The 26,604-nt window shown below is 57.8% G+C and overlaps 3 protein-coding genes across 11 annotated transcripts in view; 2 read left to right on the top strand and 1 right to left on the bottom strand.

Moving 5' to 3' along the window:
- CERS1 (ceramide synthase 1) overlaps positions 1 to 1,598 on the top strand; it is a 28,714-nt gene extending 27,116 nt beyond the window's left edge. For both annotated transcript variants that reach the window (XM_045552200.1, XM_045552224.1), the window contains one exon: positions 1,509 to 1,598. In XM_045552200.1, the coding sequence (XP_045408156.1) occupies positions 1,509 to 1,551 (43 nt within the window). In that variant the 3' untranslated portion in view covers positions 1,552 to 1,598. The remainder of the gene's footprint in view (positions 1 to 1,508) is intronic.
- GDF1 (growth differentiation factor 1) lies at positions 1,588 to 3,589 on the top strand. The gene is given in 3 exon segments (XM_045552188.1): positions 1,588 to 2,122; positions 2,739 to 3,400; positions 3,402 to 3,589. Coding segments are annotated over 3 exon segments (1,332 nt in total). The 3' UTR covers positions 3,537 to 3,589.
- Positions 3,590 to 3,861: 272 nt separating this feature from the next.
- Positions 3,862 to 26,604, bottom strand: part of UPF1 (UPF1 RNA helicase and ATPase) — a 35,939-nt gene continuing 13,196 nt past the window's right edge. The window contains exons 2-25 of one of the 8 annotated variants that reach the window (XM_045552122.1): positions 26,368 to 26,507; positions 24,492 to 24,581; positions 22,111 to 22,278; positions 21,551 to 21,731; positions 19,714 to 19,875; positions 18,980 to 19,097; positions 18,736 to 18,834; positions 17,315 to 17,441; positions 16,948 to 17,107; positions 16,741 to 16,859; positions 16,114 to 16,278; positions 15,916 to 16,030; positions 15,190 to 15,333; positions 14,587 to 14,800; positions 11,388 to 11,505; positions 10,807 to 10,963; positions 9,950 to 10,092; positions 8,794 to 8,968; positions 8,084 to 8,165; positions 7,467 to 7,526; positions 6,897 to 7,058; positions 6,443 to 6,660; positions 6,027 to 6,149; positions 3,862 to 5,505 (exon numbers count right to left, since the gene is read on the bottom strand). In XM_045552122.1, the coding sequence (XP_045408078.1) occupies positions 6,030 to 6,149; positions 6,443 to 6,660; positions 6,897 to 7,058; positions 7,467 to 7,526; positions 8,084 to 8,165; positions 8,794 to 8,968; positions 9,950 to 10,092; positions 10,807 to 10,963; positions 11,388 to 11,505; positions 14,587 to 14,800; positions 15,190 to 15,333; positions 15,916 to 16,030; positions 16,114 to 16,278; positions 16,741 to 16,859; positions 16,948 to 17,107; positions 17,315 to 17,441; positions 18,736 to 18,834; positions 18,980 to 19,097; positions 19,714 to 19,875; positions 21,551 to 21,731; positions 22,111 to 22,278; positions 24,492 to 24,581; positions 26,368 to 26,507 (3,237 nt within the window). In that variant the 3' untranslated portion in view covers positions 3,862 to 5,505; positions 6,027 to 6,029. Of the gene's footprint in view, positions 5,506 to 6,026; positions 6,150 to 6,442; positions 6,661 to 6,896; positions 7,059 to 7,466; positions 7,527 to 8,083; positions 8,166 to 8,793; positions 8,969 to 9,949; positions 10,093 to 10,806; positions 10,964 to 11,387; positions 11,506 to 14,586; positions 14,801 to 15,189; positions 15,334 to 15,915; positions 16,031 to 16,113; positions 16,279 to 16,740; positions 16,860 to 16,947; positions 17,108 to 17,314; positions 17,448 to 18,735; positions 18,835 to 18,979; positions 19,098 to 19,713; positions 19,876 to 21,550; positions 21,732 to 22,110; positions 22,279 to 24,491; positions 24,582 to 26,367; positions 26,508 to 26,604 lie in introns of all 8 variants that reach the window. The other 7 variants (XM_045552114.1, XM_045552149.1, XM_045552140.1 and 4 more) reach the window with 7 other exon arrangements.

Genomic DNA, 26,604 nt, shown 5'->3' on the forward strand with positions numbered 1-26,604 from the left:
GACCATCTGGAGAAAAGAGCAAAGGTGTGTCTTTGTGTCACTTCAGCCCCAAGAGCAAATCCACCATGCACCAAAAGTGTCAGTGTAGGAACGGGGGGTCATCCCTGAGCTGAAATGGGAGACTGTGTCACTGAGGAATCGAGAAAGCTGTTTATGAGAAGACTCAAGAGGCCACAAAGGTGGATGAAGGACCAAGGCTCATGTTCTAAAGGACCACAGGCAAAGCCAGAAGACAAGGGACAGATGGGTGGTCTGAGCGGGGCTTATCTCCCCACAAAGACCAGCAACCCTTAGGACTAGATACCACTCGGCTCTGAGGGCAGGCTGAGCTTCAGTCCCAAGGGAAGAGCGAATTAAAGTGACCTCCCTGGGAAAGTTTTAGCTTCTTCTATGGAAGGGCCATGGAGCACTCCACAAAGCCATGGGGCAAAGGGGGCAGTCACGCACATGTGAGCTTGTCGCTGGGTGATGCCCAAAAGCAAGAAACTTTTGCAGGAGCAGCTTGGGGGAACTGTGAGCTTTTCACACTTTCTGATGTCTCAATGATCGGACCTATTCAAACCCCACGCATTTGTATGTAAGCGCCACTGTGGGAGCCACTTCTACACAGAGACCCAGAGAACATTTGCCAGGGCTGAGCAGTCACCACAGGTGAGAGTGGGCCTGGCCACCAGCCTCAAGACCAAGATGCCATCTCGGTTGAACAGGGTACAACTCCAGGGCTGGCAAAGGCAGAGAGGAGTAGGGGCCAGACCCTGTCGTGTCCAGCAGGGGAGCCCTGGACACATACTCAGCGAGGTTCCTTTCCCACCGACCCGGAGTCCTGCTGCTGCCTCTCCCAGGGAAAATGGGATTTTCCTGAGAGCAGCAGTGGCCACAGAGAGGGAAGTCAGATAGGACTGCAGTTTTGGGAAACAGGAGTTGCAAGAGAAGATGGCTTTTACAGTTTGAAGTACGCAGCCCGTTTCGAGGTTAGGGATCTTTCTCTGGGATCTTAAGCTGGACACTTACCGCGTTGATTAGAGTTTTAAAACATGGCAACTTGTTTTAAAAACATGGAAGGACAGTAGGAGGCGGCAGAGGAAGGCAGAGAGAAGGGGGTGGGGAGAGCTGGCCTGGGCCACCGGAGCCGAGGACGAGCCTGCGTGGGGCGGGTGGCAGAGGATTCTGTCCAGGAGCAGAGGAGGATCTGTCGCATGTGTCCTGTGCAGAGGCCTGTCCTGGTGGAGGTGGTGGAGCTAAGTGAGGCCCAGGCTGGTGGGCAGCCTTTGCCCTGCAGCGGCCTAGGGAGGCAGGGAACGAGGTGCCAGGGTGCAGGGACGACACGCGGCGTCTTACGGCCCGTCGGCGGGGGTAGGGTGATCGCGAGGAGGAAGCATCAGGCGGGCCAGGGCCTGATCGAGTGAAGGCACGTGGGGGGTCGTTGAAATGTGAGGACAGGGAGGGCCGGGCGGGGCATAGGCGCGGACGTGGAGCCCCCAGTCTAACCCGCCGCTTCTGGCCCCCAGGAAGCCGCTGCGGAACGGCCTCGTGAAGAACAGGCGCTTCTGATTCCCCGCCGCGCCCGGCCCCGCCCACCACGCCCCCATGGACCCTGCCCCACCCCCGGGACCCTGGCTCCACCCAGCTCCCCTCTTCTGGGTCCCAGCCTTTCCTGGCCACATCCCATGGGACCTCGCCCCGCCCCCCAGACCCCGCCTCCGGACCACGGCCACGCCCCCTAGGACCTCGGCCCCGCCTCAGCCCGCTGGTCGGGGGCCACGGCGACCCCGCGCACTCTCCGGCCATTCTGGGAGGAAGATGCCACCGCTGTGCTCACGCCCTGGCCGCCACCTCTTCCTGCCCCTCCTGGCCCTGCTGCTGCCCTGGCCATGCCCAGCTCGCGCCCCTGTGCCCCCGGGCCCTGCCGCCCTGCTCCAGGCCCTCGGGCTGCGCGATGCGCCCCGGGGCGCCCCCACGCTCCGGCCCGTCCCCCCGGTTATGTGGCGCCTGTTCCGCCGCCGCGACCCCCAGGAGGCAAGGTCGGGCCTGCGGCGGACGCCCCCGGGGGCCACCCTGCAACCGTGCCACGTGGAGGAGCTGGGGGTCGCCGGAAACATTGTGCGCCACATTCCGGACCGCGGTGAGTGAGGCGGGTCTTCGCTGGGGGCTTTGGTCCCAAAGGCTGAGAGCTCGAGGGGTGAGCCTCGAGCGTGATAGGGGAGGTAGGAGCGGTCCCTAGAGTCCCGAGTCCCCACCCGCCACATCCAGGCCCGATAGCAACCTGGGCCCCCACATCCCACCCCTCCCTGTCCTTTGCACACCAGAGACACCCGCCAGGAGACTACCAAGATCAGGGCCCCTTGCTGGCAGCTGAATCCCTGCCCCCACTCCATCTCCACCCCCACCCCCACTTCACACCATTTGATGCCTTCCTGCAGATGCCACCGCCCCAGCATCGCTTGGCCAGTGGCTAAGGCGCTCCTCGCTCATACCCACCCTCTGCACCCCCGCCTGTGTCCCCAAGGGAGGGCAGCCGCCTCTCTGCACCCCGCAGGGCCCCTTCCTTTCAACTCATGCCCTGCCCCAACACTATCACCCCACCCCAGTGCTTCACACTATTTGACGCCTTCCAACAAACCAGTTCCCCCAGCCCCAGGTGCTCACCTTCCTCCCTGTCCCCAACCGAGACCCCATCGCGGGCAGGCTGGGGACTGGACGGGAACGCAGCGCTAGCAGAGTCCGTCCCGCCTCTCCAGGTGCGGCCGCCCGGCCCCCGGAGCCCGCCTCGGCCGCGGGGCAGTGCCCCGAGTGGACCGTCGTCTTCGACCTGTCGGCTGTAGAACCCGCCGAGCGCCCGAGCCGGGCTCGCCTGGAGCTGCGCTTCGCGGCGGCGGTGGCGGCGGCGGCCCCGGCGAGCGGCTGGGAGCTGAGCGTGGCGCGGGCTGGCGAGGCCGCGGGCCCGGACCCGGGGGCAGTGCTGCTCCGCCAGGCGGTGCCCGCCCTGGAGTCGCCGGTGCGCGCCGAGCTGCTGGGCGCCGCCTGGGCACCTAACGCCTCGGTGCCGCGCAGCCTCCGCCTGGCGCTGGCGCTGCGCGCCCGGTCCCCTGCCGCCTGCGCGCGCCTGGCCGAGGCCTCTCTGCTGCTGGTGACCCTCGACCCGAGCCTGTGCCACCCTCTGGCCCGGCCCCGGCGTGAGGCCGAACCTGCTGCGGGCGGCGGCCTCGGGGGCGCGTGTCGCGCGCGGCGGCTCTACGTGAGCTTCCGCGAGGTGGGCTGGCACCGCTGGGTCATCGCGCCACGAGGCTTCCTGGCCAACTACTGCCAGGGCCAGTGCGCGCTGTCCGCTGCGCTGTCTGGCCCTGGCGGGCCCCCAGCACTCAACCACGCCGTGCTGCGCGCGCTCATGCACGCCGCCACCCCCAGCCGCCGGTGGCCTGCCCTGCTGCGTGCCCGCGCGCCTGTCGCCCATCTCCATGCTCTTCTTCGACAACAGCGATAACGTGGTGCTGCGGCACTATGAGGACATGGTGGTGGATGAGTGCGGCTGCCGCTGACCAGGGGCGGGTGGGGGGCGAGGAACCAACAATAAACACTGCGTGGTCTGCTCCCCTGGGATCCTTGGCTCTTGTCTCCTGGGGGTGGGGAGGACTCGTTCTTGTCCCGGCCCTGGCCCTAGCACATCCCCCGCCCAACATCCAATGGTCACCAGGGAGCAGCACACAGGCCCAGGCACTGCTCACTCCAGGGAGGGGTCCAGCAGCTGCGGCCTTCCTGGGCTTTGCCATTAACCGTGGCCTCAGCTGCCTCCACACCCACCACCCTCCAACCAATGCTCTCCCCACCCTGCAGTGCATTCAGCTCCCACATGAAGGCAAGAACTGTTTATTAATATTTTATTGGTGACAAAAGAGCTTAAAACAAATAGACCAAAAATCAAAAGTTATGCTGCCTGGTACAGATGCTCGATTTGTAAAACTGGTGACGCTGCTCAGGGTGAACACAGCGAGCGGAGGGCACAGGCAGAGGCAAAGCGTCCCACCTGGCGGGCAGGCACAGGGTCACAGCGGGAAGCGCCCCACATCCATGCCTCTAGGCGGCTACCAGAAGGGGAAACCGAAAGCCCTACAGCAATGGCAATAAATAAGTCCTTGCCAGAAGGAAGGCGGCCTGTGCGTCCCCCATCTGTTCCGTGTAGAAGCTGGAATTTGGAGTCTTTGGGAGGGGCAGGCAGGGGTGGGGTCACTAGGGATGACACTCCAACCCACGCTGTGCAGGGAGCTGGGGCGACTCTCATGGCTACGAGACCCAGGCGGAGGTCTCCTCCGCCAGCCAACAGCAAACGCCTCCAACCCCCGCAGCACAGAACCCACTCATTTCTGACTCACCCCTTCTCCCCAAAGACAGAGAGCACCCAGGTCAGCGGTGCAGTACCGGCAGGTAGAGGCTCCACACTTGAGGGTGGGGACTCAGTGCCTCCTAGGGATGGGGACAAGCCCTCTTGGCTGCTGCTTTCCATGAAATCCTCGGAAGGACCCTGGGGAAGAAGCCACCGGCCTGGGAATGGCCACCCTCCTGCCCCCTGGCCTCATGGCCAGTCCTGGCCAAGGCCCCTTCCAGTGGGGCCATCGGCACCTTCCTCCTGGGCAGCCGAGCCCCGCGCCAAGTCCGCCGCAGGAAGCAACTTTGCTCCTCAGAGTCCAGCGGAGACCGTGTGGCGTCTGGGTTCGGCCAGGTGACTCCTGCATAGACCTGTCACCCTGCAGCAATCGCCCGCAGGAAGCTAAGACCTAGAACAAAAATCTTCCTCAAGACCACGTCACAGGTGTTGATCCTAGTCTCCAGCTGCGCTGATGTTTAAACTTCGTTTCTGGAAGCTTCTCACATCTCCCAGGTCCACCACTAAGATTTCAGAGACAAACTTAGGAAAATATTTTTCAGTACTCCTTTGAAAGAATCTTTAAAAAAACGAAACAGAAAAACCCCAACACCGTATTTTCTTTAAATGAAAACCCTCTTAGAACACAGGCATCACGACCTCGCGGTTCCGGCGGCTGGACAGACGCCGCTCTCCCCGCCCGGGCTCTGCCCGGCACGGCCGCCTGCAAACCTGCTCGGGCACAGAAAAGCGAAGTTTTTTCCTGCTAAAACGTAGTCCCCTTTCAATAAAGAGAAAAAAAAAAGAACAGAGGAAAGGGCTACTCTGAGATGAGGGTCTTCCTCTCTCCGCCCTGGCAGGCCCAGGTTGGACGCAAGCGCGGGGCCTCCTCCACGCGGGCTGGGCAGGACTCCAGGCTCTGGCGGGCCGGCCCTTGCCGCTGCCTTCTGCTCCTTGCCGCCGGGGCAGCAGGGCGCGCTCAGCTGGGCTCCTCCTCTCCCTCGCTCGGCCTCTCCCTCTCCTGTTGCTCACACAGTGGTGCTTCAGTTTTAGCAGTGGAAAACAGGTATCCGTTTATTTTTATTTTTTATTACCCAGAATAAGATGCTGATGGACTAAGCCACGTAGCTTAGCTCTTCCACCGCCACCTGTGTAAGGAGAAGGCAGGCGGCATGAGGGCCAGCGGGCGGAGCTCCCAGGGTCCTCCCCGGCGGGGACAGTGCCCCACTGCATGCCACTGGCCTGGCACACAGGCACGGCAGGGAGCCCAAGCCCACCCTTGAGCCACTGTGATGAGGAAACTGAGGCCCATAGGGGAAACAGGCAGTGGAGCCCAGCAGGCGTCCTGAACCCCGTCCAGCGAGCGAGGTTGCTGTGGCGGGCATCGTCCTCCTCCCTGCACACCCAGGCAGCCACGGGGCCACCACATCCCTTTCTCCAGGGAGCCCTAGGATTTTCTCTACAGGAGGGCAGGCTGTGGCTCTGGCAGGTGGGCCTGAAGCCACCCTGACCCAACCAAGGGTCACGGGACAAGCTGGCCCCTTGGGCGTCAGACTGCCACGGCACAGGACTCCAGCCCCCCAGTGAAGACCCCATTCCCTCAGTGGCTCCCATCCCTTTCTTGGGGGGGGCAGGAGCTGGGGCCAGGAATGCTACAGGGTGGGCTTGCCTTCTAGTACTGGGACAGCCCTGTCACCCCACCGTGCTGGTACGCCCGCTCTCCCTGGTACGTGGAGTCTTGTGAGAGTGCCACATCGATCTGTGACTTAAACTCATCGCCGAGGTAGCTGTCCTGAAAGACAAGGTCAGGGACGTGAGCAAGCCACAGTCCAAAGATGCTCTCGTCCACTGGGCCCCTCACCAGCCCAGAGAAGAGTCCAGAAAACCCCGTCCTCAAGCCTAAGTAGCAAGAGACCCACCCTACTCACCCCAGCACAGGGACAAGTTAACCCAGATGGGCGACATGAGCCAGACCAGCTGTCCAGGACCCAGAAGGGCGGCACCATGGATGGAATGTTCCAGACTTATAGCCCCACCCTCCAAGGGGGAATGCCGTGGGCTCTGGTGTGGGGACTGGGGGCTCACCTGGGACAGCTCGGGCTGGGAGAGGCCAGGCTGGCTCATCTGGGAGGGCTGGCTCATGGAGATATAGCCCTGTGTCAGGGCACCCTGGGAGAAGGGCTGGGATGCCACGTCCTGGCTGGCCTGGCTATTGGGGAGGTTGGTTTGGCTGGGCCCAGGAAGTCCAAAGCGGTTCTTCTGGCGCCCCCCACGCCCAGTCTTGCCTTTCGGAGTGCCCCGGCCTGAAAGACACAGTCCAGGGCTGCCTGAGGGAGGCCTGAGCCACACAGACAAGCATGACCTTAGCTGGAGGCAGAGTGCAGCCCCAGCGGGGCAAGGAGGCCGGGACCCAGGGGCAGGCCACATGCCCAGCAGCGACCATAGGGCTGAGGCTTGGTGGAGAGGCAGCTGTGCAGACCCTGATGTGAGCAGCCCACAGTGCCAGCCCGCTCTCCCCGCGCAGTGCCAGGGCGCCCACCTGCAGCCGGCCCATTGGCTTGTCCGAAGTAGCCGGGTGGCGGCATGGGCGGCATAACCAGGTTGAAAGGGATGGGGATGTTCATGGCGGCCACGTGGCTGGGGCCGGCGCTGATCATGCCGATCTGGTCGTGGGTCTGGAAGTACATGTTTGAGGGCCGGCCTGCAAGACACAGCAGATGGCGGTGTCACCTGAGGCTGGTGCCCGGTGTGTGCTCTTTCTCCCCAGGAGGCTGCTGAGAATCAGTGGACTACAGGGATCTCAAAAATTGAAAACCATGCTACATTTACAAAAAAAAAAAAAAACCCTTTTAATACAAAATTTTATATTCATACTCATGCAACCTCTACCGCCAAACAACCAGAAAACATCTAAGATCCATCACGAGGAAACTCGATCTGATCTAACAGACTCTGGCTAAAAGCAGACAAAGCCCCAAGTGCTGCCAGGCCCCCTCTAGGGAGAGGGAAGGGCCTGCATCAAAGACCAGAGGGGAGCGGCCGTGTGAAATAACTGGGCCATGGCGTGTCACCATGAGGGCAGTGAGGCTCCAGCCTGAGCCAGGCTCACCGTGGGTTGGGCAAAAAGGGACGGTCCCCGGGCACCCCCAGCTACATGATGACTTGCTGGCTGTGTACAGGGAGAGATTTTGTTGTTAAAGAACACAGACCACAGTCTGAACCCAGTGACCAGAATACCGGGGCCAGGAAGGGGCCTGCCAGGTCGGCCGCGTGAGTTTGCTGGGCATAGTGCTGCCTTTGGGGAAGGCGCTCGGAAGCAGGGCACAGCTTGGCCCAGGTGCACAGAGACTCCCACGCAGGGCCCGTGGCCTCCCAACCTCACCGCAACAGAGCACATGGAGCTTCAAAGAGGCGGTGGAACCTGAGGAAAGGGTGTACCCACCCAGGGCTGGGGTGGGACCTGCGGGCGAGGAGTGAGGAAGGCGGGTGCCGCACCTGAGGAAGCGCTGGGTCAGATAGGCACCGCTGTCTTGCTGTGAAAAGTGCCTTGTTTTAGAAACCGGTAAGGAAGCTATTTGATTTCAGACAAGGCATGGTGTCAAGCAAGCTTCTGTGGACTGAGGCTGTGTGGCCACCCAAGAGCGACAGAGCCACAGCAGCAGGCATGGGAACGGCCAACACCTCAGCATGGGGGACGAGGGCAGCCCGGCCCCATGGGGTACTCACCCTGGCTGCTGCGATCATAGACCGAGCCGGGGATGATGGCCTCCCGTGCGTCGTACATGGCTGTCGTCATGAAGCGGGCCCCCTGCACAGGTTTTAGGTAGGTGAGGAATTCGTCGGCAACACGGAAAGAACTTCCCACACAACTGGTGGCCTGGGAGGTGGCAGGTATGCAGCTCTTGGATGTGGACACTGGGCTGGGCTCAGCTGGGGCGGGGGCTGCTGAGGCAGGTGGCTCCGGGCCTCACCTGCCCCCACGGCCAACTGGGTCTTGGCGCTGACCACCTTGGTCCCTCGCTTTGGCCCAGGCAGCAGCACACCCCTCCGCCACCCAGAGCACCCTGGACTCCCCAAGTGGCCTAACTGCTGTGTCTATGTCCCAAGTCTGACTCCCCAAGGCCGCCCATGACACACCAGCCCATGAATCAAGGCAGAAGGCCTGGGAGCCTGGGCATGGGGTACTCGATCTCAAGCCCTTCCTCCAGGAGGGCCCTCTGGGAGGTTCTCAGCATGCCATGAGCCACACCACAGCGTTCCCAGAACATGGGTTCGGGATAAAGAGCCCTCCCCGCCCTGCTGAGAAGATGCACCCAGTGCACGAGGACAGCACCCCAGAGCGGTGGGGCTGGCGGACCCCAACTCTCACTCCCAGGGCGCGTGGGCTACCACATCCTGGCCGCCTGGGTGCAGGACGTGAGGTGTAGGCAGCTCACCGGGTTGATGGTGTTCACCAGCTTCCGGGGCTTGCTGAACTGCATGAGGCTCTCACGCAGGTTGTTCAGGGGCCCCTCCACCAGCACCTTCTGCTCCTTGTAGTAGTTCAGCAGGTGATTCCACAGTGGCTGCTTGGACAGCGCCTTGGGGTTGCCCACGATGATGACACCATACCTGCGACAGGACAGGGCTGAGGACCCCACGGCAAACTATTGCACATGAGGTGGGGCTGCAAACTCAGAATCCAAATCCAAGGCAACGGAAGTCCAAGCCTGGCATACCCAGCATGCAGCCTACCCCCTGCACACGCGTGTGCTCAGCAAGCAGAAGCCCCGGGGGCCACAGGCCCTGTGGCAGAGGCCAGGCTGGCCCACCGCAAACCTCTGGCCCTGCACACAGGCTTACTGGTGGATGTCCAAGTAGCCCAACACCAGAAACCTGCCTGGGGAAGTGAACTCAGAGACAAAGACTGTGGACAAGAGGTGGCTCCTGGCACCGGGCACAGCAGCCCTGCAGGCTGTAAGCAGGCACCACCTCGACACCTGGCCCCTCTAGCTCACCAGCACACAACTGTGTGCCAGGGGCCCCACTGATACCGATCACCGGACAAGAGAGCACCTCACAAAGAGGAGGTAACAAATCAAAAGCAATCACGACCCTCAAGGGGAAGGAGCCAACATGTGCACATGAGCCAGAAGCAGTGACTCGCTCTCCCCTTGGAACACGCTGAGCCCTGGGCTGGGCCCCTGGGTTCCAGCTGGCGAGCTGTTGCCGTCTAGTTTTACGTGGAGACTGACACAGTGGCCACTTTGTCCTCTGGATCCTTCCTGCTATTATCATTTCAGAAAAGTTACATTCGAGAACCAAAAAAGTGGGAAAGACCAAAATGTCACACTCATGTAAATACACACACTTGGTCTGAATCTCAGACCAGGAGGACCTTGAAAGACACTCCCTGCTGGAACCAGGCAAACAGCCGGAAAACCACCAGACCACAGAAACAGAGACTCTAGAGTGACATGCTGTTTCTGAATCACTGCTCAGAGCCCGATGACCTCTTGCCTTGGCACCCCCCACCAACACCAGCCCAAGTTGGGGCTGGGAAGTGAGGCTCAGTAACAGAGGGGACGCCAGGTGGCCAGCCGCTTTCCCTACCTTGCTCTGGTCAGGGCCACGTTGAGACGCCTGGGGTCATTTAGAAACCCGATGCCCTGGTGCTCGTTGGCCCGCACACAGGAGAGGATGATGAAGTCCTTCTCACGGCCCTGGAAGGCGTCCACACTGGCGATCTCCACCTCCTGAAAGGGAGCCATGCAGTCACCATCAGCCAGCAGGCTGCCTCCTGGGACCCCCAAAACCACAGCAAACATGGCAAGAGACACCCTCAAATCCCACTGGGAGCCCGGGACCTGGCGCCTGTTCACTGCGCCTCTGGGCTCTCCTGGCCCTTTGTGCATTTTGTTTTCTTTTAGCCACGGTGGTTTGTTTCGCAGCAAAAAGAGTACACGTGCTCGTCACAGAGAAGCCAGGACGGCACCCGACGAACAGGACAGGAACCACCGCAGCATGGCCACGAGGACATAGCATTTGGGTTCATTTCCACGTGAGTGAGACACACCGAGTTCTGCCTGTCAACACGCACATGGTGCACATCTTACTGGGTGTCAATACAAGTGTGACAGCCACCTTCACCACTAGGTGACACCCACGCCAAAGCTGGCGCTGACCGCCCCCTGCTATTCCAGCTTGGACTTGTTTCAAAAATCCCAAGAAAACACCTTCGTGCACCTCATCAGCCCGCGATTCCGACCCTTGGGACGTACTCCTCACAGTCTCGGGCCTGACCACGCAGACTCTGGCGGCAATGTTGGTAATGCGCCACCGTGTGCCCTCCTGAGAGCTGGGCTGACTCCTGCTTCCTGGGCCCGGTCTGCGCTCCAGCTGGGACTGCCACCCTCCGGCCGGCTAACTTCAAGGTCGAAGTTGACGCCCACAGCACAAGCGCAGCGTACCTGGTAGAGCTTGGTGTGCAGGGAGCCGCTGAACTGCATGTATTGCACCAGGTAGGAGCGCTGGCCCTCGTAGGGCGTGATGATGCCGATCTGGTCCGGCTTGGCGCCCGCCTTCAAAAGCTTCGTGGTGATCTTCTCCACATTTGCAGCTTCCGTCCTGAGAACACCAGGCTCTCAGTAACTGGGCTCACCCCTAGGGTCCCAAAACCTGAGGCCACAGGCTGTGAGGGGTACAGAGGTGCAACACCTGGGCAGCGGGTGTCACCATGACAGCGCAATACCGTGAGGGCCCTGCCAGCACTGCCCGCCCCACACCCAGAGTGGCCACACTGAGCTTGCCCATTCTTTAGGGGGAGTGACAAGGGACAGAAAAGGCTCACGTGTGGGTTTATAAAGTGTCTGAGCAATGGAAGAACATTGGAAAAACAAGGCAGAAGTGAAATGCTGTGGTTTAGAGTCTGAACAGCACAGGGACGATGAGGGGAAGAAAAATTTCAACATTCACAAAAAAGTACATGGTTAGTGACCTCTTGACAAGCTGTCCCCGAAGCCTGCAGACGTCGGTGGGCACGTCTGCTCACCTGTTCAGGTAGGAGGTGCCCGAGCTGGCGATCTCTTCTTGGCCCTGGGTCACGTAGAAGAACATCGGCTTATCAGGCTGCGGCCACTGGAAGTCAAAACCCTTCTTCACACGATCCGCTATCATGGGGGAGGGAAGAGAGGCAACACTTCAAAAGCCGCAGCCCACCTGGATGGAGCTCAGAAGCAGTGCAATATGGACACTGCCCACCGCGGGCAGAGGTCCTGGGGCAGGAGACCCAGGTCTGTGGGGCCCTGGCCAGAGATGCCCCGGACGGCACAAGGCCATGCAGAGGCTCCTCGGAGCACCGTGCCCAGCACAAAGCTGGCTCCCCGACTAACAAACGCTTGCTGGTTGGTGCCTTCTTGAAGCTTGAATATCTTTGCCCATCCTCAGGATCACAGAGAGATTCTTCTGTTTTCTTCCAGAAGCTTCATTATCTTAAAGGCTCCATAAACCCCTACAGCTGACTTGTGTGTGACACTGTTGAGCCAACCCTGTCCTGCTGCCCTCCAGCCTCACTTGTCACCACTCGGGGCCTGTGGACAAGCAGCTGTGCCTCTGGACTCCGTCTGGACTGGGGCTGGATGGTGTCCTGGAGCCTCCACCTTCCCTGGGGTCTTCACGCTCGTCTCAGCTGTTCTGAGCCCTGTTCGTTTCCTCATCATTTCGAATCACACATGCCCCACACAGCCTTGGGGATTTCGGTCAGCATGAGCAAAGTGAGGACACAGCCCACTGGGTGAGCTTGGTGATAGCTGTTCACAGGGTCATCGTGCACATTTAACCAGCACCGCCCTGTGTGTCCACCTACAGGCATGAAGGTGGCTCCTAGGAGCTGCTCAGTCTCAGGTTTCGCAGGAGCTTTCGCTTAGTGAAAACTCATCAAGCCGGACACGTGTTTACACCTCAATAAAGAATTTCCTATTCACTGAGCACCGGGCACCAGTACAGCGGTCAACATGACACCAGCCCTCCTAGCTGCCCTCTTAGGGCCAGAGAGGGGTCTGAGCTGCACTGGGCCACGCCTTTTCCAGCCGGTGCTCAGACGCCTCGGAGTCTCACAAGCAGCAGGGACAACGGATGCTGACGGTGGCAACGACTCTCAGGACCCAGCATCTGGCAGACAGCAGTATTTCAAATCTTACAAACTTAAAATACGCTAATTCATGACAAAATAAATCAATTACATGTTAAATAATATTTTTTATGGAAAAAATCCTATTTCCCAAAAAATAAATTAAGTGAGAAGAGTGGTCTTGGTTCCAGTTTTCCTAATTTCTTTGCTATTTGGCTTCATCGAAGATAGCTGGGCCCTCGGATCTGCCTCTGCGGTCAGCTCTCCCCCGTTGAGGCTGAAGCACGAGAGGGAGTCGGGCCTCTCAGACACGTGTAACTGGGAAGGGGTGTAACTGGGAAGGGCAAAGTGTCCTCACCACCCGTCTGGACGACTATGGGTCTCCATCCCTGAAAGCGCAGCGGGCCTGTTACGACTCCTCACCGCTATGCCCCACATCTGGGACAGGTCTTTGGTCCCTGCCTGACTTTGCAACACTCCGTGTTGGTCACTTGGGAAGGATTTGCCCACTGAGTCAAGCAGACCATCGAAAGGTTGACGAGTTTCACAGACAACAGTAGGAACATTCCATCTGTCACCACCACAGACCTCATCAGAGGAGCCTCCAGATATTGGGAAGACACCAACCTCACAGGAGGTAATGTTAAAGTTTTCCTACATTCTCATTTTCATCTGAATCCTCAGATTGTATCACTGGTGACAAATACTGTCACTTATTTTCCTGGAAGCAACAGGTTTGCTTTGATCATCTTCAGGCAAACATCTGTCCAACACCTCAGAATGAATACCCAGGCTGTGTCTACAAGTACTTATTCATTTTTATTTATTCATTTATTTTGAGACAGAATCTTGCTCTGTCTCGCAGGCTAGAGTGCAGTGGTGTCAGCTTAGCTCACAGCAACCTCAAACTCCTGGGCTCAAGTGATCCTCCTGCCTCAGCCTCCTTGGTAGCTGGGACTACAGGTGTGCACCACATGCCTGGCTAACTTTTCTATGTTTAGTAGAGAAGGTCTCGTCTCGCTCTTGCTCAGGCTGGCCTCGAACTCCTGATCTCAAGTGATCCTCCCGCCTCGGCCTCCCAGAGGGCTACGAGTACTTCTTTCCAGCACCTCACACACCTGCGAATGTCATAAGAACTTCCATCTGGTCACATTGGACATTAAAAGGACGCACACTCAGGGCTTACTAAGATGAATACTTTTCACTTCATTTCTCACAGAGACTGGTGGCAGTGACACCACAGGTCCTGGCAGGGTCTGGTGGCTCTGTGCTGATGGCTCTGTGCTGACTCGAGTAGTCACCACCAGCGTGTATCAGCAGTGAAGAAGGCAGAGGATGCCTCCGTGTATCAATCAAGGTGGTTCTGACCTCAGGGAAGCCAGAAAGGGTCGTGCAGACCCCCCCGGGCCTGGGGCTTTGAGATGGCTGCCCGTCATAAAGCGGCGGATCCAAGGCCCAACATAAAGGACGGACTCAGAGATCAGCTCCTATAACTCCTGTCCTTGCTGCTACTTGTGAGGCTGCAGAGCCCTGGCTGAATCTCAGGTGGTGACTCTGAGTTTTAGGGAGAACGTGGGCTCCCACACCCACAGCCTGAAGCAGACGCTCGGTCCCCCTGACCGCACTGAGGAGACCGCAGGGTGCCACGTGCGAGGGGTCGCTATGTAAAGCACATGGGGGCCGGGCGCGGTGGCTCAAGCCTGTAATCCTAGCACTTGGGAGGCCGAGGCGGGCGGATTGTGTGAGCTCAGGAGTTCGAGACCAGCCTGAGCAAGAGCGAGACCCCGTCTCTACTAAAAAATAGAAAGAAACTATATGGACAGCTAAAAATATATATATAGAAAAAAAAAAAAAATTAGCCGGGCATGGTGGCACATGCCTGTAGTCCCAGCTACTCGGGAGGCTGAGGCAGTAGGATCGCTTAAGCCCAGGAGTTTGAGGTTGCTGTGAGCTAGGCTGACGCCACGGCACTCACTCTAGCCTGGGCAACAGAGTGACACTCCGTCTCAAAAAAAAAAAGCACATGGGGAGGAAGTGATGGGCTGGTTTCTTCTCCCCAGGCTGCATTCTCTCAATGTCCCTTCTCTACAGAAGCCACCACCCAGGCAGAGAGCCCTGTTACCTGCAGTGACGCCATTCTGGAGTGAGCCCTCATAGAAGATGTTGGACGGGAAGGCGCTGAGTGCCGGGTGCATCCGGTACTGGACCTGCAGGCGGATGGGCCGGATGCCCAGCACCACCAGGCGCTCAAAGAGCGACTGCGACAGCCCGGCCTTGGCTGCCTTCTTGCACATCACCACCGGGCCCAGCTGGCAGTGGTCACCCACGAGGATCAGCTGCAGGGAGAGGGGCCCCGAGTCAAGCAGCTCTAGTGAGAACTGGCCTCGATGTGTACCGTCATCAGGGAACTAGGGGACCTGGGTCCACAGAGCACGGCCTGCCACAGTGTGGGAGAACCACTCAGCACACACTGCAGCATGAGCAGGACAAGGTTACGTAGTGTACCCGGCCCTGGCACACAGGGGCTCTGGGTGCAGCAGGCAAAGGCTACAGGCCCTGTGAGCCCACCCTCCGAAGACCCCCTCAGAGGGTCCACCCTGTACTGCTCCATGTGCTGCCGGGCATCATGCTGCATTGTAAGAAGTTTTTGAAAAGCAACTTCAAGCACAAAGAATCACACACACTGGTTTCCAAACAAGATTTTGGTGGAGGGGAGGCAGCCCACCTGCTTGGCACCAAGGACCACAGGAACCATGCACTCCGGCTCAGTGGCCTGGGTGCTTTCGTCGATTAAAATGGAGCGGAACTGCATCTTGGCGAGCCTCGGGTCACCAGCACCCACACACGTGCAGCAGATGACGTCTGCGTTCTGGGGAAGGGGGTGCAGAGGCATCAGGGCACCTGCACTGTACAGGTGGGATGAGACGCAAGAGTGGTTCCGTTCTTTGCTCTCCCTGACAACTATAAAACACGGTGTCCCTCCTGGACAAGACACATGGTCCAGGCTGTGGTGACCACAAACTTTTAAGGTCCTAAACGGTCATGCTTCGTGGAAGGCAACCTCTCCACACAGAAAGGACTCCGTGCCTCACGACAGCTCCCAAGGGGCAGCGCTGAGTTGGTAAAAGCTACTCTCAGGCTGCGATTCCAGTTTGCTTGGTGGGTTATAAAAGAGGAGTGTGAGCAGACCCAGCCCTGGCGTGTGGACCAAGTTCCCAGGGCCAGCAGCAGGACGGCCGTCCGGGAGCAGAACCTACCCGGAAGTCTGTGCACCCCGGGTCCTGACTGTGAGCGAGCGTGAGGAGGCAGAGGAAGGGGGCGCATCTAAGTTCTCAAAAGCAAAGCAACAGACTCCCCCACAGGAGCCTCCTGAGGCTGAACAGACTCGTACGGGTGCTTTGGCGCAAACAGAACGTGCGCCGCGGGCCGCGCTGCAGGCAGCAGGGCTCACCATGAGCAGCTCCCTCTCGGCGGTGCGCTTCAGGGCCCGGTACCGCTTCTCATCAGCAGACGACAGCTCCCCGGTCTCGTCCTTCAGCTGCTGCAGCTTCTGCAGCTCGGGCATGCTAGAAGCACACGCAGGTCAGCAGGGGACGCGCTCTACCCGCAAGGGCTCAGGGTCAACTGGGCAGGACGGCTGGATGCCCACCTGTCCATGTTCCTGATCTGGTTGTGCAGGGCCAGGAATGACACTGGGGAGTCGATGGCCTCGCGGCTCTTGGCACAGAGGCGCACGACCTTCAGCCCCGTCTGGTGGATCTTCTCGGTCAGCTGGTCCACAGCGATGTTGCTTGGAGCACAGACGAGCACAGGCCTGGAACACGACTCGGACAACTCAGCATTTGCCCAAGGGAAGCTCGGCAAACCCGAGCCAAGACTGTCTGTCCCTTTTAACCGGCAGTGACCAGGATGCTGAGGGAGCTTGGACCGGGACAGCCCAGAGCTTTCTGCCCCACAAGCAGCTCTCACAGTGCCGTGAGGACGGAGCTCGCACTCACCCTCCCGCCCACCCCGTAAGTTGCCTTTGCACTTCTGAGCTAAACAACAGCACAAGACTCACGACCCATCAGGCCCGCACTGTCCTTCAGGCCAGCAGCAGGCTTGGTCATTAAAAAGCAACCACAAGGCTCGATCTGACATGAGTAACACAGAAGACACTCGTGGCCATCCACTCTCCTCAGTGGGACACGTCCCAAGCAGCCAGCAGACAGGCCTCCTACCCCACCACCTCAACCCTGCCCCAGGTCTCCACCACAGGGGCCGAGCCCAGCCCTACCCGTTGCCTTGTCGAGCCAGGTGGTAGACGATGGTGGCCGAGGTCACTGTCTTTCCGGTGCCTGGCGGGCCCTGGATCAGGCTTAGTGGCCTCTGCAGCACAGTCTTCACAGCATAAACCTTCAAATACAAGCAGCCGTTAGGGGTGGCCACCAGCTGTGCCATGGCCAGGCGGGAGAGGCCCTGCTGCCCCGGCGACAGCAAGCACCTGAGAGTGGTTGAGGTCGGGGAGCCCTTGCGCCGTGAAGCGCTTTGGCAGCTGGCACTTGATGATCACATCCTCCACCTCGTGGCCCAGCAATCTGTGGTAGATGTAGCCAGACACAGAGGTCTCGTCCACAGCGAACGTTTTCAACGCACTCTGCATCCTGTGAGGAGAGCACGGGCTGAGCTACGCGTGCAGCTGTGACCCTCGTCACTGGCGTCCTGAGCTCACAAAGCCGGGTGGGGAGACCCACTCCACTGTGACGGGGTAGAACTCATAAGGATGCTGCAGGCAGCAGACGATGACCTGGGAAGAGCAGGTGACTGCAAATCAGACGGCAGCAGCGGCCAGCAGCAGAGGGCAGACGTACCTGTCAAATGAGGTGGACTTCCACACAAAATCCACCTGGAAATTGTGAGTCACCTCCACGGGTGCACCCACACTGCTCCGCAGCTCAATGGCAATCTCATCACCATAATCTGTGCGCTGAGTTAAGTTTGTGTCCTTGTCAAAAGCCAGGCTGGCTGTTCGGAGGAGCCCCTGGTTACTTAGGGGACCCCTCCTCTGCGCCTAACGCTGACAACGCGAAGAACCGACAACGACAACCAGAGAACAGGACAGCGTCCTCACTGACAGATTTGCCTTTACAATAAGCCCACGTCCTGGCCCTCAGCCAGGCCCTGAGTGCCTCCCTGTTACTCCCAGAACAATCTCCTGGCCGCTCACCCCAGCCCTTCTCGGGGATGCAGAGGGCAAAGTGAGGCCGTCATCCCTCACCGGCACGGAGCAGCAAGCCTGAGCCCCAGCTCCCAGCTGTAAGGTTCTGCAAACATGGCCAGCAGGGGCTCGGGTGCAGGGCTCAGAGCACCCCAGCTGCAGCCAAAGCTGCTTTTGCCAGTTTTATATAAACACGCACCCTCTGAGTACAACTGAAGACAGGGCTGAGATTGAAACAAGGAAGCAGCCTGCTTTGGGCACGTCCTCAGCCCACTGCGAGGCTGTGGCCAGTGGGCAACACCCTTCCCTCCACCTTCAGCCCCCAAGACTGATAAGGCGTCAGAGAAACAGGCAGACGGTGGATACAGGGGACAGTGCACCCCCATACCCCCAAGGCCACTGCTGGGCTGTGAGGCACCAGCACTGCCGAAGAGGGGAACCTGCCAGTGTCCACCAGGGTGACTCCTCACCCCAGGTGTCTCACTGCACATGTGCCATCCGGATGCTGCATGATCCCCCTCTGGCCAGCATGGTGGTCACGCTGAGGTCACAGCATGTCACCATGCCTGGCCTGGGAGCAAATGTGCACTCAGAGCATCTACACATGACTGCAGACTTCTAGAATCTCATGCACAGCCTCAGTGCCCAGGTAAGGCTCTTCTTCAGAGCCACATTAGCCTTGAGAGTCTCACTGGGGCATCTCCAAGAGCAGCAGCTACTTCCCAACGAGAGCATGTGCATGACAGGCAGGCACGCACATGAGCCACACAGGAGAGGAGCAGCCAGCTGCCACAGTCACAAGTGACGTCACCAATATTGACATCCCCTTTGGGTGGAAGAGCAGTAATTGTACAACCACTCACCTTTCCCCCGCCAGTAAGGGCCTGCGGTTTCCTACAGGCAGCGAAGTGCTGTGCCAACCAGCACCCGCCATAAAGCTTGAGATTCTGGCACAGCCGCAACCGTGAAATCCACAGCAGCATGGCTACCACCCACCAGACGTGGGGGGAGCCTCGCAGACCCCCACTTTCCTCCCGCACCAGACCAGCCCAGCCCTCTTCACACGAAGGATACTATCAGGGACTTTGATGACATGGCCAATCCCTTTCCACAGGGGCGCGAGGTCCCCTTTGTAGCGCAGGCATATCTCATCCCCCTGCATGAGCCGCATGTCTTCCATGGAAAGGCAAGAGAGCAGTGGTTAGCATGTGCTGTGGCTTCCACCATAAAGAGGTTCAAATTAAGGAACACTTTACAAGGGCAAAACTAGGAATTTTATGCTACTTATGGTCACAAATATTTTAAAACTTAAAATCACCTCTTAACCAAATTATGACTAAATCCTCATTACCAGAGTCAGTCTTGGGCAAAGTGAAGTAGGCGATTCTCTTCTTGTTAAGGCCCAGGTCCCACCTGACCGTGATGTTATCTTGAGTCTGAGCACATGAAAAACAAGAGCCCTGGTTAGCCTTCAGCGCAGGCACGGGCCTGGACTCCCCGGGTCCGGGTCTCCACGAGGCGTGAGCCCTATTGGGACTCCGCCATGACGCTGGGGCACCGTGAGGGGCACCCGACAGCCTCAAACACCACCGCAGGCGTGGCAAGGAGAGAAGCAGTTAGGAATCTCCACATCTGTCTGGAGACTTCACAGCACACGACAGGAGGCCTCTGCGTGGGCCACAGACAGCCAGCAGCTGCGGGAGGGAGAGAAGGGAGGGTGACATTACAGGGTTCCCGTTTCCTCGACACATTCTTCATGGGGACCTGGCACAAGGTCTCTCGTAGCTATGGACAAAGCTGTGAACTGACTGGAAGGGATTTTTGTTGGATTTAAAAACAAAAAATAACCTGCTCCGAGAGCCAGGGCACCAGCGCAGACACCACTAGGCTGCCCAGCCCCGATCCGCAGGCTCCGTCCCTCAGGGCCTCGGCCCATGCCAGCTTCCGCAGCCTGAGGAGAAAGCCGCCCCCTCCCCCGCAAACCTTAGGAGAGATGCTTCGTTAAAGCCAGAGCCCAGACCACGACGAGCCTTCCTGCACACGCCACATCACCTGCGACTCCTTCAGCTTCTTGTCGTAGTCGGCCTCCAGCTTCACCAGGGGCCCGAAGATGTTCTGGTATTGGTAGGCGTCCTCATATCGCAGGAGTACGTGCTGAGGCTCCTCATCCACCCCTGGCTTCTCCAGATCCTCCAACGTGGCAGAAGGGTTTTCCTAGAAGACAACAAACACGGGCCCTGCTCATCCCCGTTTTTACCTTTGTGCAAACAAATGAGAGCTCAGTGGCATCAGAAGGACAGAGCACGCGCACTGCTTCCACAGCGGCCCGATGTAGGCTTTCAGTACGGGGGGCACCTGGCACTGCTCCAGGTGGACAGCGTGGTGTCCACCCTGCAAGGAGAGCCCTGGTAATGGGAACTCCATGCTGGCACAGGAGGCCAGATGCCAGCTGCAACCTCAGCTGCTCCTCCTACCCTTGACAGCATGCTAGCACCCAGGGATCTGCCGACTAAGTCCCAGGTGCACGGCGTGACAGCCATCCGAACACAGGGCACCTGGCTGCCTTCTCTAAGCCCGCCTGGCCAGTGAGGAACAGCGACCCCTTCTTCTAGCCACCACAAAGACCAGGTTTCACCATGTCTGTAGCATGGGAGGCCTGGCTCCCACAACCTGCCAACCCTGAGCTGGACCAACACAGGGCACGCAGTTCTTCCCCAGCGTCCACGCCCCTCAGCGAGCTCCACACCGGTGCTGACAGAGCAGCATCTATACTATTTGGCTATAAACAGGAACGATGAAATAATTTTGGCAACTTGGACATCCACATGGAAAGGTACCCAGCTAGAAAGTGCTTGAACAATATTCTGACTTGTACTCAAAGTAAAAATAAATTTCTATTTGAGATTTCCAGTTGGGTTCTGAATTAAAACTCCTAGCCTAGCTATTAGAACTAACTTACTTTTTTTTTTTTTTTTTTTGAGACAGTCTTACTCTGTTGCCCGGGCTAGAGTGCTCTGGTATCAGCCTAGCTCACAGCAACCTCAAACTCCTGGGCTCAAGCAATCCTCCTGCCTCAGCCTCCCAGGTAGCTGGGACTACAGGCATGCGCCACCATACCCGGCTAATTGTTTCTATACATATTTTTAGTTGTCCAGCTAATTTCTTTCTATTTTAGTAGAGGGGTCTCCCTCTTGCTCAGGCTGGTCTCAAACTTCTGAGCTCAAACGATCCACCCGCCTCGGCCTCCCAGAGTGCTAGGATTACAGGCGTGAGCCACTGTGCCCGGCCCTGATTAATTTTTGTATCTTTTGTAGAAATGGGGTCTTGCTCTTGCTCGGGCTAGTCTTGAGCTCCTGGCCTCAAAGGATCCTCACACCTTGGCTTCCCAGAGTGCCAGGATTACAGGCGTGAGCCACTGCGCCCAGCCAGAACTTATTTTATCACAAAATCCTCATCAGCCAGGACCAGAGAAGGGCTTCCATGAGGAAGGGGTGGGGTCCCCATAGTCTGTGGGCAGGGACAGGCAACCCACTACCCGACCTGGCACCTCTCTCCCCGCGTACCTGAGCAGGTCTAGACTCTGCCCGACACATCCAACCATGGCCAGTGCCATCTCTTCCCCCTCCCACCACCCAACCTCACCCCTTCATGAAAAGAAAACCCCAGAGCTTTCCTTTCCTTTCCCAGAGGCCAGGCTCCTCTCAGCCAGGCAACGCTGCTGGACAGGGATGAACAGGCAGGTGCCTTGGGAGGTGCCCCAGGACCATTCTAGGCACACCCAAGTTCCTTTCGGAATCTCCAATGGTCTCATGGGTCAAGCTGTCACTGAAGACAAACCCCAACTGGCCGTCAGCACGCTGGGCTGGTGCACCTGCCGGGTGGGCCTCACCTTCCAGAGCTCTTCCAGCTTGTTGATCTGCTGGGCCGTTATCTGGCGGGCCCGCAGCTGCTCCTGCTCAGAGGGGATCTTGACCAGCCAGGACAGGAAGCAGCGGTCCTGGATCAGTGGCTGCCACTGTGAGCTGTCCCAGTTGATGTCCTTCAGGCTGCTCTGGCTTGCGCAGGGCTGCCTGCCAAGTGGGGAGGGCCGCCGTGAGGAGCAGTGCCCCTCATCGAGGGCCCCCTGCTGACCTTCCACCCAAAGGGGCTTATGCTCCCTGAGTTTTATTATGTGATCACATTACCTTTAAATTGTTAGTAATAAATCGCATCTCCCCACGCACTTGAGCTCTGAACTCTTAAAACTCAGAACAGACTTTGGTTTTACGGAAGGAATTGTTTTTATGATCTAACCAGAATATACCCCAGGAGTTACTCAGCACTCTCAACTCCCGAACAAACCCAGACCCAAAGGTTCGTTCTGACACCTCACGCCTCGGTAGAAACTGCCTTTACAGCACTATGGGCTGGAGCTGAAAGGTGGCCCCCAGGGACACCTGGGAGCCTCACCTGCACAGCAGCACCACCACCGAGTCAGCCTTGGCGGGGATGAAGCCGAGGAGGAAGACATTGCGGCAGCCGCAGTTGTAGCACTCCAGCACCGTCTCCCCCAGGGGCCCATCCTTGTGCAGAGTCACCTCTTTGCATTTCGCCCTCACAAGGTGATTTACAATGTGGCTGAAACCAGGAAATGATAAATAGTTAACACCCCAAGTTTGGCTTTTCACCACTTCCAACTTTTGGGCCCCTGTTAAAAGTTCCGGTACCGTTCACGGTCCATTAGCAGAGGCCGTCACACCTCATCCATCTGGCACCCCAGTGACCCGCTCTCCCCTGAACTGGCTCCCCACCGAGTGCAAAATCAATCTCAACATTAACCACTTTTAAGGAAAACTTTCTTAACATGTTTCACATAGTTCCTGCTTTTTTTTTTTTTTTTTAAAGTTCCTGCTCTCTTAAATCCAACTCATCAGGCCTGATTTAAGCTATTGCTGGGCCAGGGCTGCGGTGGGGCCAGTGATGTTTCCGCAAGGCCGCCTCACTGCCACCTCTGTTGATTCTCCAAAGTCACTTCTCAGAGGCCCTGTGCCTACTTCCAGGAGCAGCAGCCCCTCCCAATCTGCTGCAGGCCAGGAAACCTGATAAGCAGACACATTAGAAACCTGAGCACAGTAAAAATATACTCTCGAGTGGGGGCTCTGGGCCACTCTACAGAAGCCAAGGGCTGGGTCTGAAGCCGTGGCTGCCTCTTCTCCTTCCTTGCTGCCACATGGCCAGGACATTGCCCACCTAACACGCTTGCTGCTGCGCTGCCCACGCCAGGCCAGCCACACGCAGGGCCCCGTTCACCTCATCCATAGCCACGCGACACCCCGTTCTGCCTTCAGGCTTCCCAGCACCTCAGCAATGCTGCGCCTGGCTGCTGGCTGCTGCCGTGGGGTAGACACCCCAAACAGGTCCTGCCTGGCCTCTGAGCCTTCCTCACTGCACCCCTTCTCTTCCCTTCTGGAAAACACTTCTGTTCAAAGCTTTAGCTCAGAAGCTAACCTTCTAACCTCTCTCACCACCACGGAGCCACAGGTCACCTAACCAACTGCAGCTGCCCTCAGCATCCCCAGAGCCTCGACTCCTCTCTGGAGCAGCTGCACTGGGCTTCTGACCAGAACCAGTGCTTTCCTGCTGCCTTTCTGCACCTATCCCGTCACGCGCGACACTCCCTGAAGGCAGTGGCTGCTTTGCCACCCTTCCCACGCGGCCTGGCACACAGTGCGCAGGGCGCCTGGCTGAGCCTGCTTTTTCTCAGAGGCCCTTTCGCTCACTTCCCTGTTCTTGGCAATGCTGACCGGAAGCTGGGGTTGCCAGCTAAGAAAGTTTTATTTAGTTGCTTTTCCTGCATGACAGGAACTAATGCAAGCACAAGAACACTTAAATTACCCAGAATACTCTGAACACAGGACACAAATGTCTTTTGGTTACCCAGAAGATACTTTTCTTTTAAAATCATCTAAATTAAAACACCAGCCCCTTCCTTGCCTTGCTCAGAACAAACACCTCAAGTTACTAACTCAGAGATGCCACAAGATCTGACCACTCTGTCCATGTCCCTCCACGACCCCCAGCTGCAGAAGGTACAGGAAGGTGAGGGGAAATAAGCTGCCTACAGCCTTTTGTCACTTTCACTCTCTAAAACATGAACCTCAGAAAGAGATTCCACCTCCTCATTAGCAACATGGAGGTTCTCCCCAGCAGTGGAGTGACCTGTCCCTAGTGACCACGGCAGCCCAGAGGGGAGCCGCCTGCACAGGATGCACACAGACAGGAGCCCCCAACTCCTCTCTGGAATTCAAGCGCCAGCAGAGCACTGGTCGCATCCCAAACAGAGGACAAGGGACCCAATCCCAGCTGCTGCTGATCACCAGCAAGAAGGGAAGCCCAGCTGACCGACGGTCAAGTGAGCTGGATTTAATCCGATGATTCAGGATCTGGCCCGAATTAGCCTCTGGACAGCTCAGATGAGCTCAGGCCAGAGCAAGCCTTCTCAGAAACCTCCCCTGCGTGCCCGTTACTGCCCTGGGAACATCCTCCCATTAATGAAGATCCATGGGCGTGCCAGGAGCTCATCTTGCAGAAAGAGACAAATAAAAACTGGGAACTCGAATGAAGCCAACCCTACTTGCATAATAAAAAGAACCACAGAGAATAAATCAAGGGTAAATACATTCAGGCGCTCACACACCACCATCTGTTTCAAGTTAAACCAGTCAGGGGAGGAAAAAAGCCAGGTTTGTTAGTGTGATTTTGTACTGCGCTTCGCTTCGACATTTCCATAATGTACACACAGCTCCGAGCACAGTGCTGATTAAAGACACACGCACGGTCTGGTTATCTACCTGCCAGAAGTATTTCCCCGTCCATTGCAGAACCACTTCTTGCTGGTGTTACAGTAAACCACGCAGGCAGGATCATGTATTCCACAGTAACTAGAAAATCAAAACATCAACAGTTAAAGTTGGAAGGTTGCTCTCTGGTTTTAATTTGGCAGGATGTAAAATTCTTTCCTCTTACAACATTTTTAAGTTTTTCATTAAACACATACTCAAACCCAAGCCAAGGCTTCCCAATCCCGAGGACACAGGGAAGGGGTCAGGTGTGTGGTGGGGGCTCCGCAGGGGACAGCCTGGATGAACAAAGCTACTTCCAGGGAGAGCTGCCTGAGGGGGGCTCACTTGCCCAAGGCCATTCCAGTCCCTCCCCTTTGGCCTGATGTTTCAGGAGCCCCAACCCTAGTGACATTGTGGTCACAGGGAACTCCAGGCTCCAGCAGAGGGCACTGTGATCCCAGGGAACTCAGCTGACCCTGCAGTGGAGGTACAGGGCCAGGCGACCTGATGCTTATGCAGGGGGAACCTTGGGGGAGCCCCCCAACGCCACTCCTACTATTCTAAAAATTGACACACGAGAACCAAAAACACTAGCTCCCCAGAGTTCTGCTTGTGTACAAAGCCAAGACTCAGTCTCAAACCAGAGTGCGCTTCAGCCAGCACCCCTCGCCCATCCTGCACACGATGAGGAGGGCTCTCAAGACCCCCTCACCTCACAGCATGGGGACAGCAGGGAGGGCAAGAGGCTGTGCAGCTGAGGCCCCTGCAGCTCCACCAGGATACTTCACAGGCACCTCTGTGCATGACAAGAGCACAATCACACCGTCAAACATTTGGAAACGAGAACCGAAGGCAAACGTGCCGCCCTCTGCCCCTCTGCTCCAGAGCTAACCAGCCAACGCACGTGGCCACAGGGAGGCAGCCTTGGTGGCACCAATGAGGGAAGGGGGGGGATGGGGAATGGGCTGAGTCAGGGCTAGGCCCCATGCTACCCTGGCTGACCGGGTGCCCCGAGCAAAATCACTTCACCTCTTCTGGTCTTCATTTCCTCATGCATGTGTAACAAAAAAGCAAGAAAAAGCCCAAACGTAAGAGACAAGAGATGAGAATTTCAAATTAGGTTAACATGTAGGGCCGGGCGCAGTGGCTCACGCCTGTAATCCTAGCACTCTGAGAGGCCAAGGCGGATAGATCGTTTCGGCTCAAGAGTTCGAGACCAGCCTGAGCAAGAGCAAGACCCTGTCTCTACTAAAAAAATAGAAAGAAATTAGCCAAACAATTAAAATATATACCAAAAAATTAGCCTGGTGGCATGGTGGTGTATGCCTGTAGTCCCAGCTACTCAGGAGGCTGAGGCAGAAGTCGCCTGAGCCCAGGAGTTTGAGGTTGCTGTGAGCTAGGCTGACACCATGGCACTCTAGCCCGGGGAACCGAGTGAGACTTTGTCTCAAAAAAAAAAAAAGAAACAAAAAAAACATGCAAGTCTACCCGCTCACAACTTACTCACTCCCAATTTTCCAGGCATGGTGAAAATGTCAGGGAGTCAGGTACATCACAGAACCGCAGAGCAATCCCTTTGTAGGAGAATCGGCTGCTCTGTTCCCCCTCTAACCCCAAACGCTCACCCAATGTGACAAGTTCTTTCTAGTGAGTGAGGGGCAGGTACCAGGCAAGAAGCCCAGCGCCTGAGGCCAAAGGAAAGGGCGCCTTTCCCCACCAGCTGGGTGAATGCAGGGTGTCAAAGGGTGCTGAGCCCACTCTCCTGACCAGTGACAAGGACTGTGTGCATGAGTGCCAAGAGTCGCAGAGCAGCCAGAGAGCAAGGGCACCACCCCACCCCTCTACCAGAGGGGTCAGCGGGCCCGGGCCCAGCTGTGCCACTCACCTGCAGGCATGTATGGGGAGGTCCTTCGTGTAATAGGTGTCTTCCTCATCCTCTTCAAAGTTCAATTCGGCCAACAACTGGCTGGTCTTGGCCACACTGTCGTCCACGGCCCCATTCTGCAGGATGCCCTCGGGTCCGACCTACAGTGCAATGACAGCATCACCCAAGCGAAACCGCAGCTTCTGGGACCTAGCCTGGGCACATGGCTTCTGCCAAAAGCAGCCACAGCGACCCTCC

This window comes from Lemur catta, chromosome 1 (assembly GCF_020740605.2).
Source record: "Lemur catta isolate mLemCat1 chromosome 1, mLemCat1.pri, whole genome shotgun sequence".
Classification (NCBI taxonomy): domain Eukaryota; kingdom Metazoa; phylum Chordata; class Mammalia; order Primates; family Lemuridae; genus Lemur; species Lemur catta.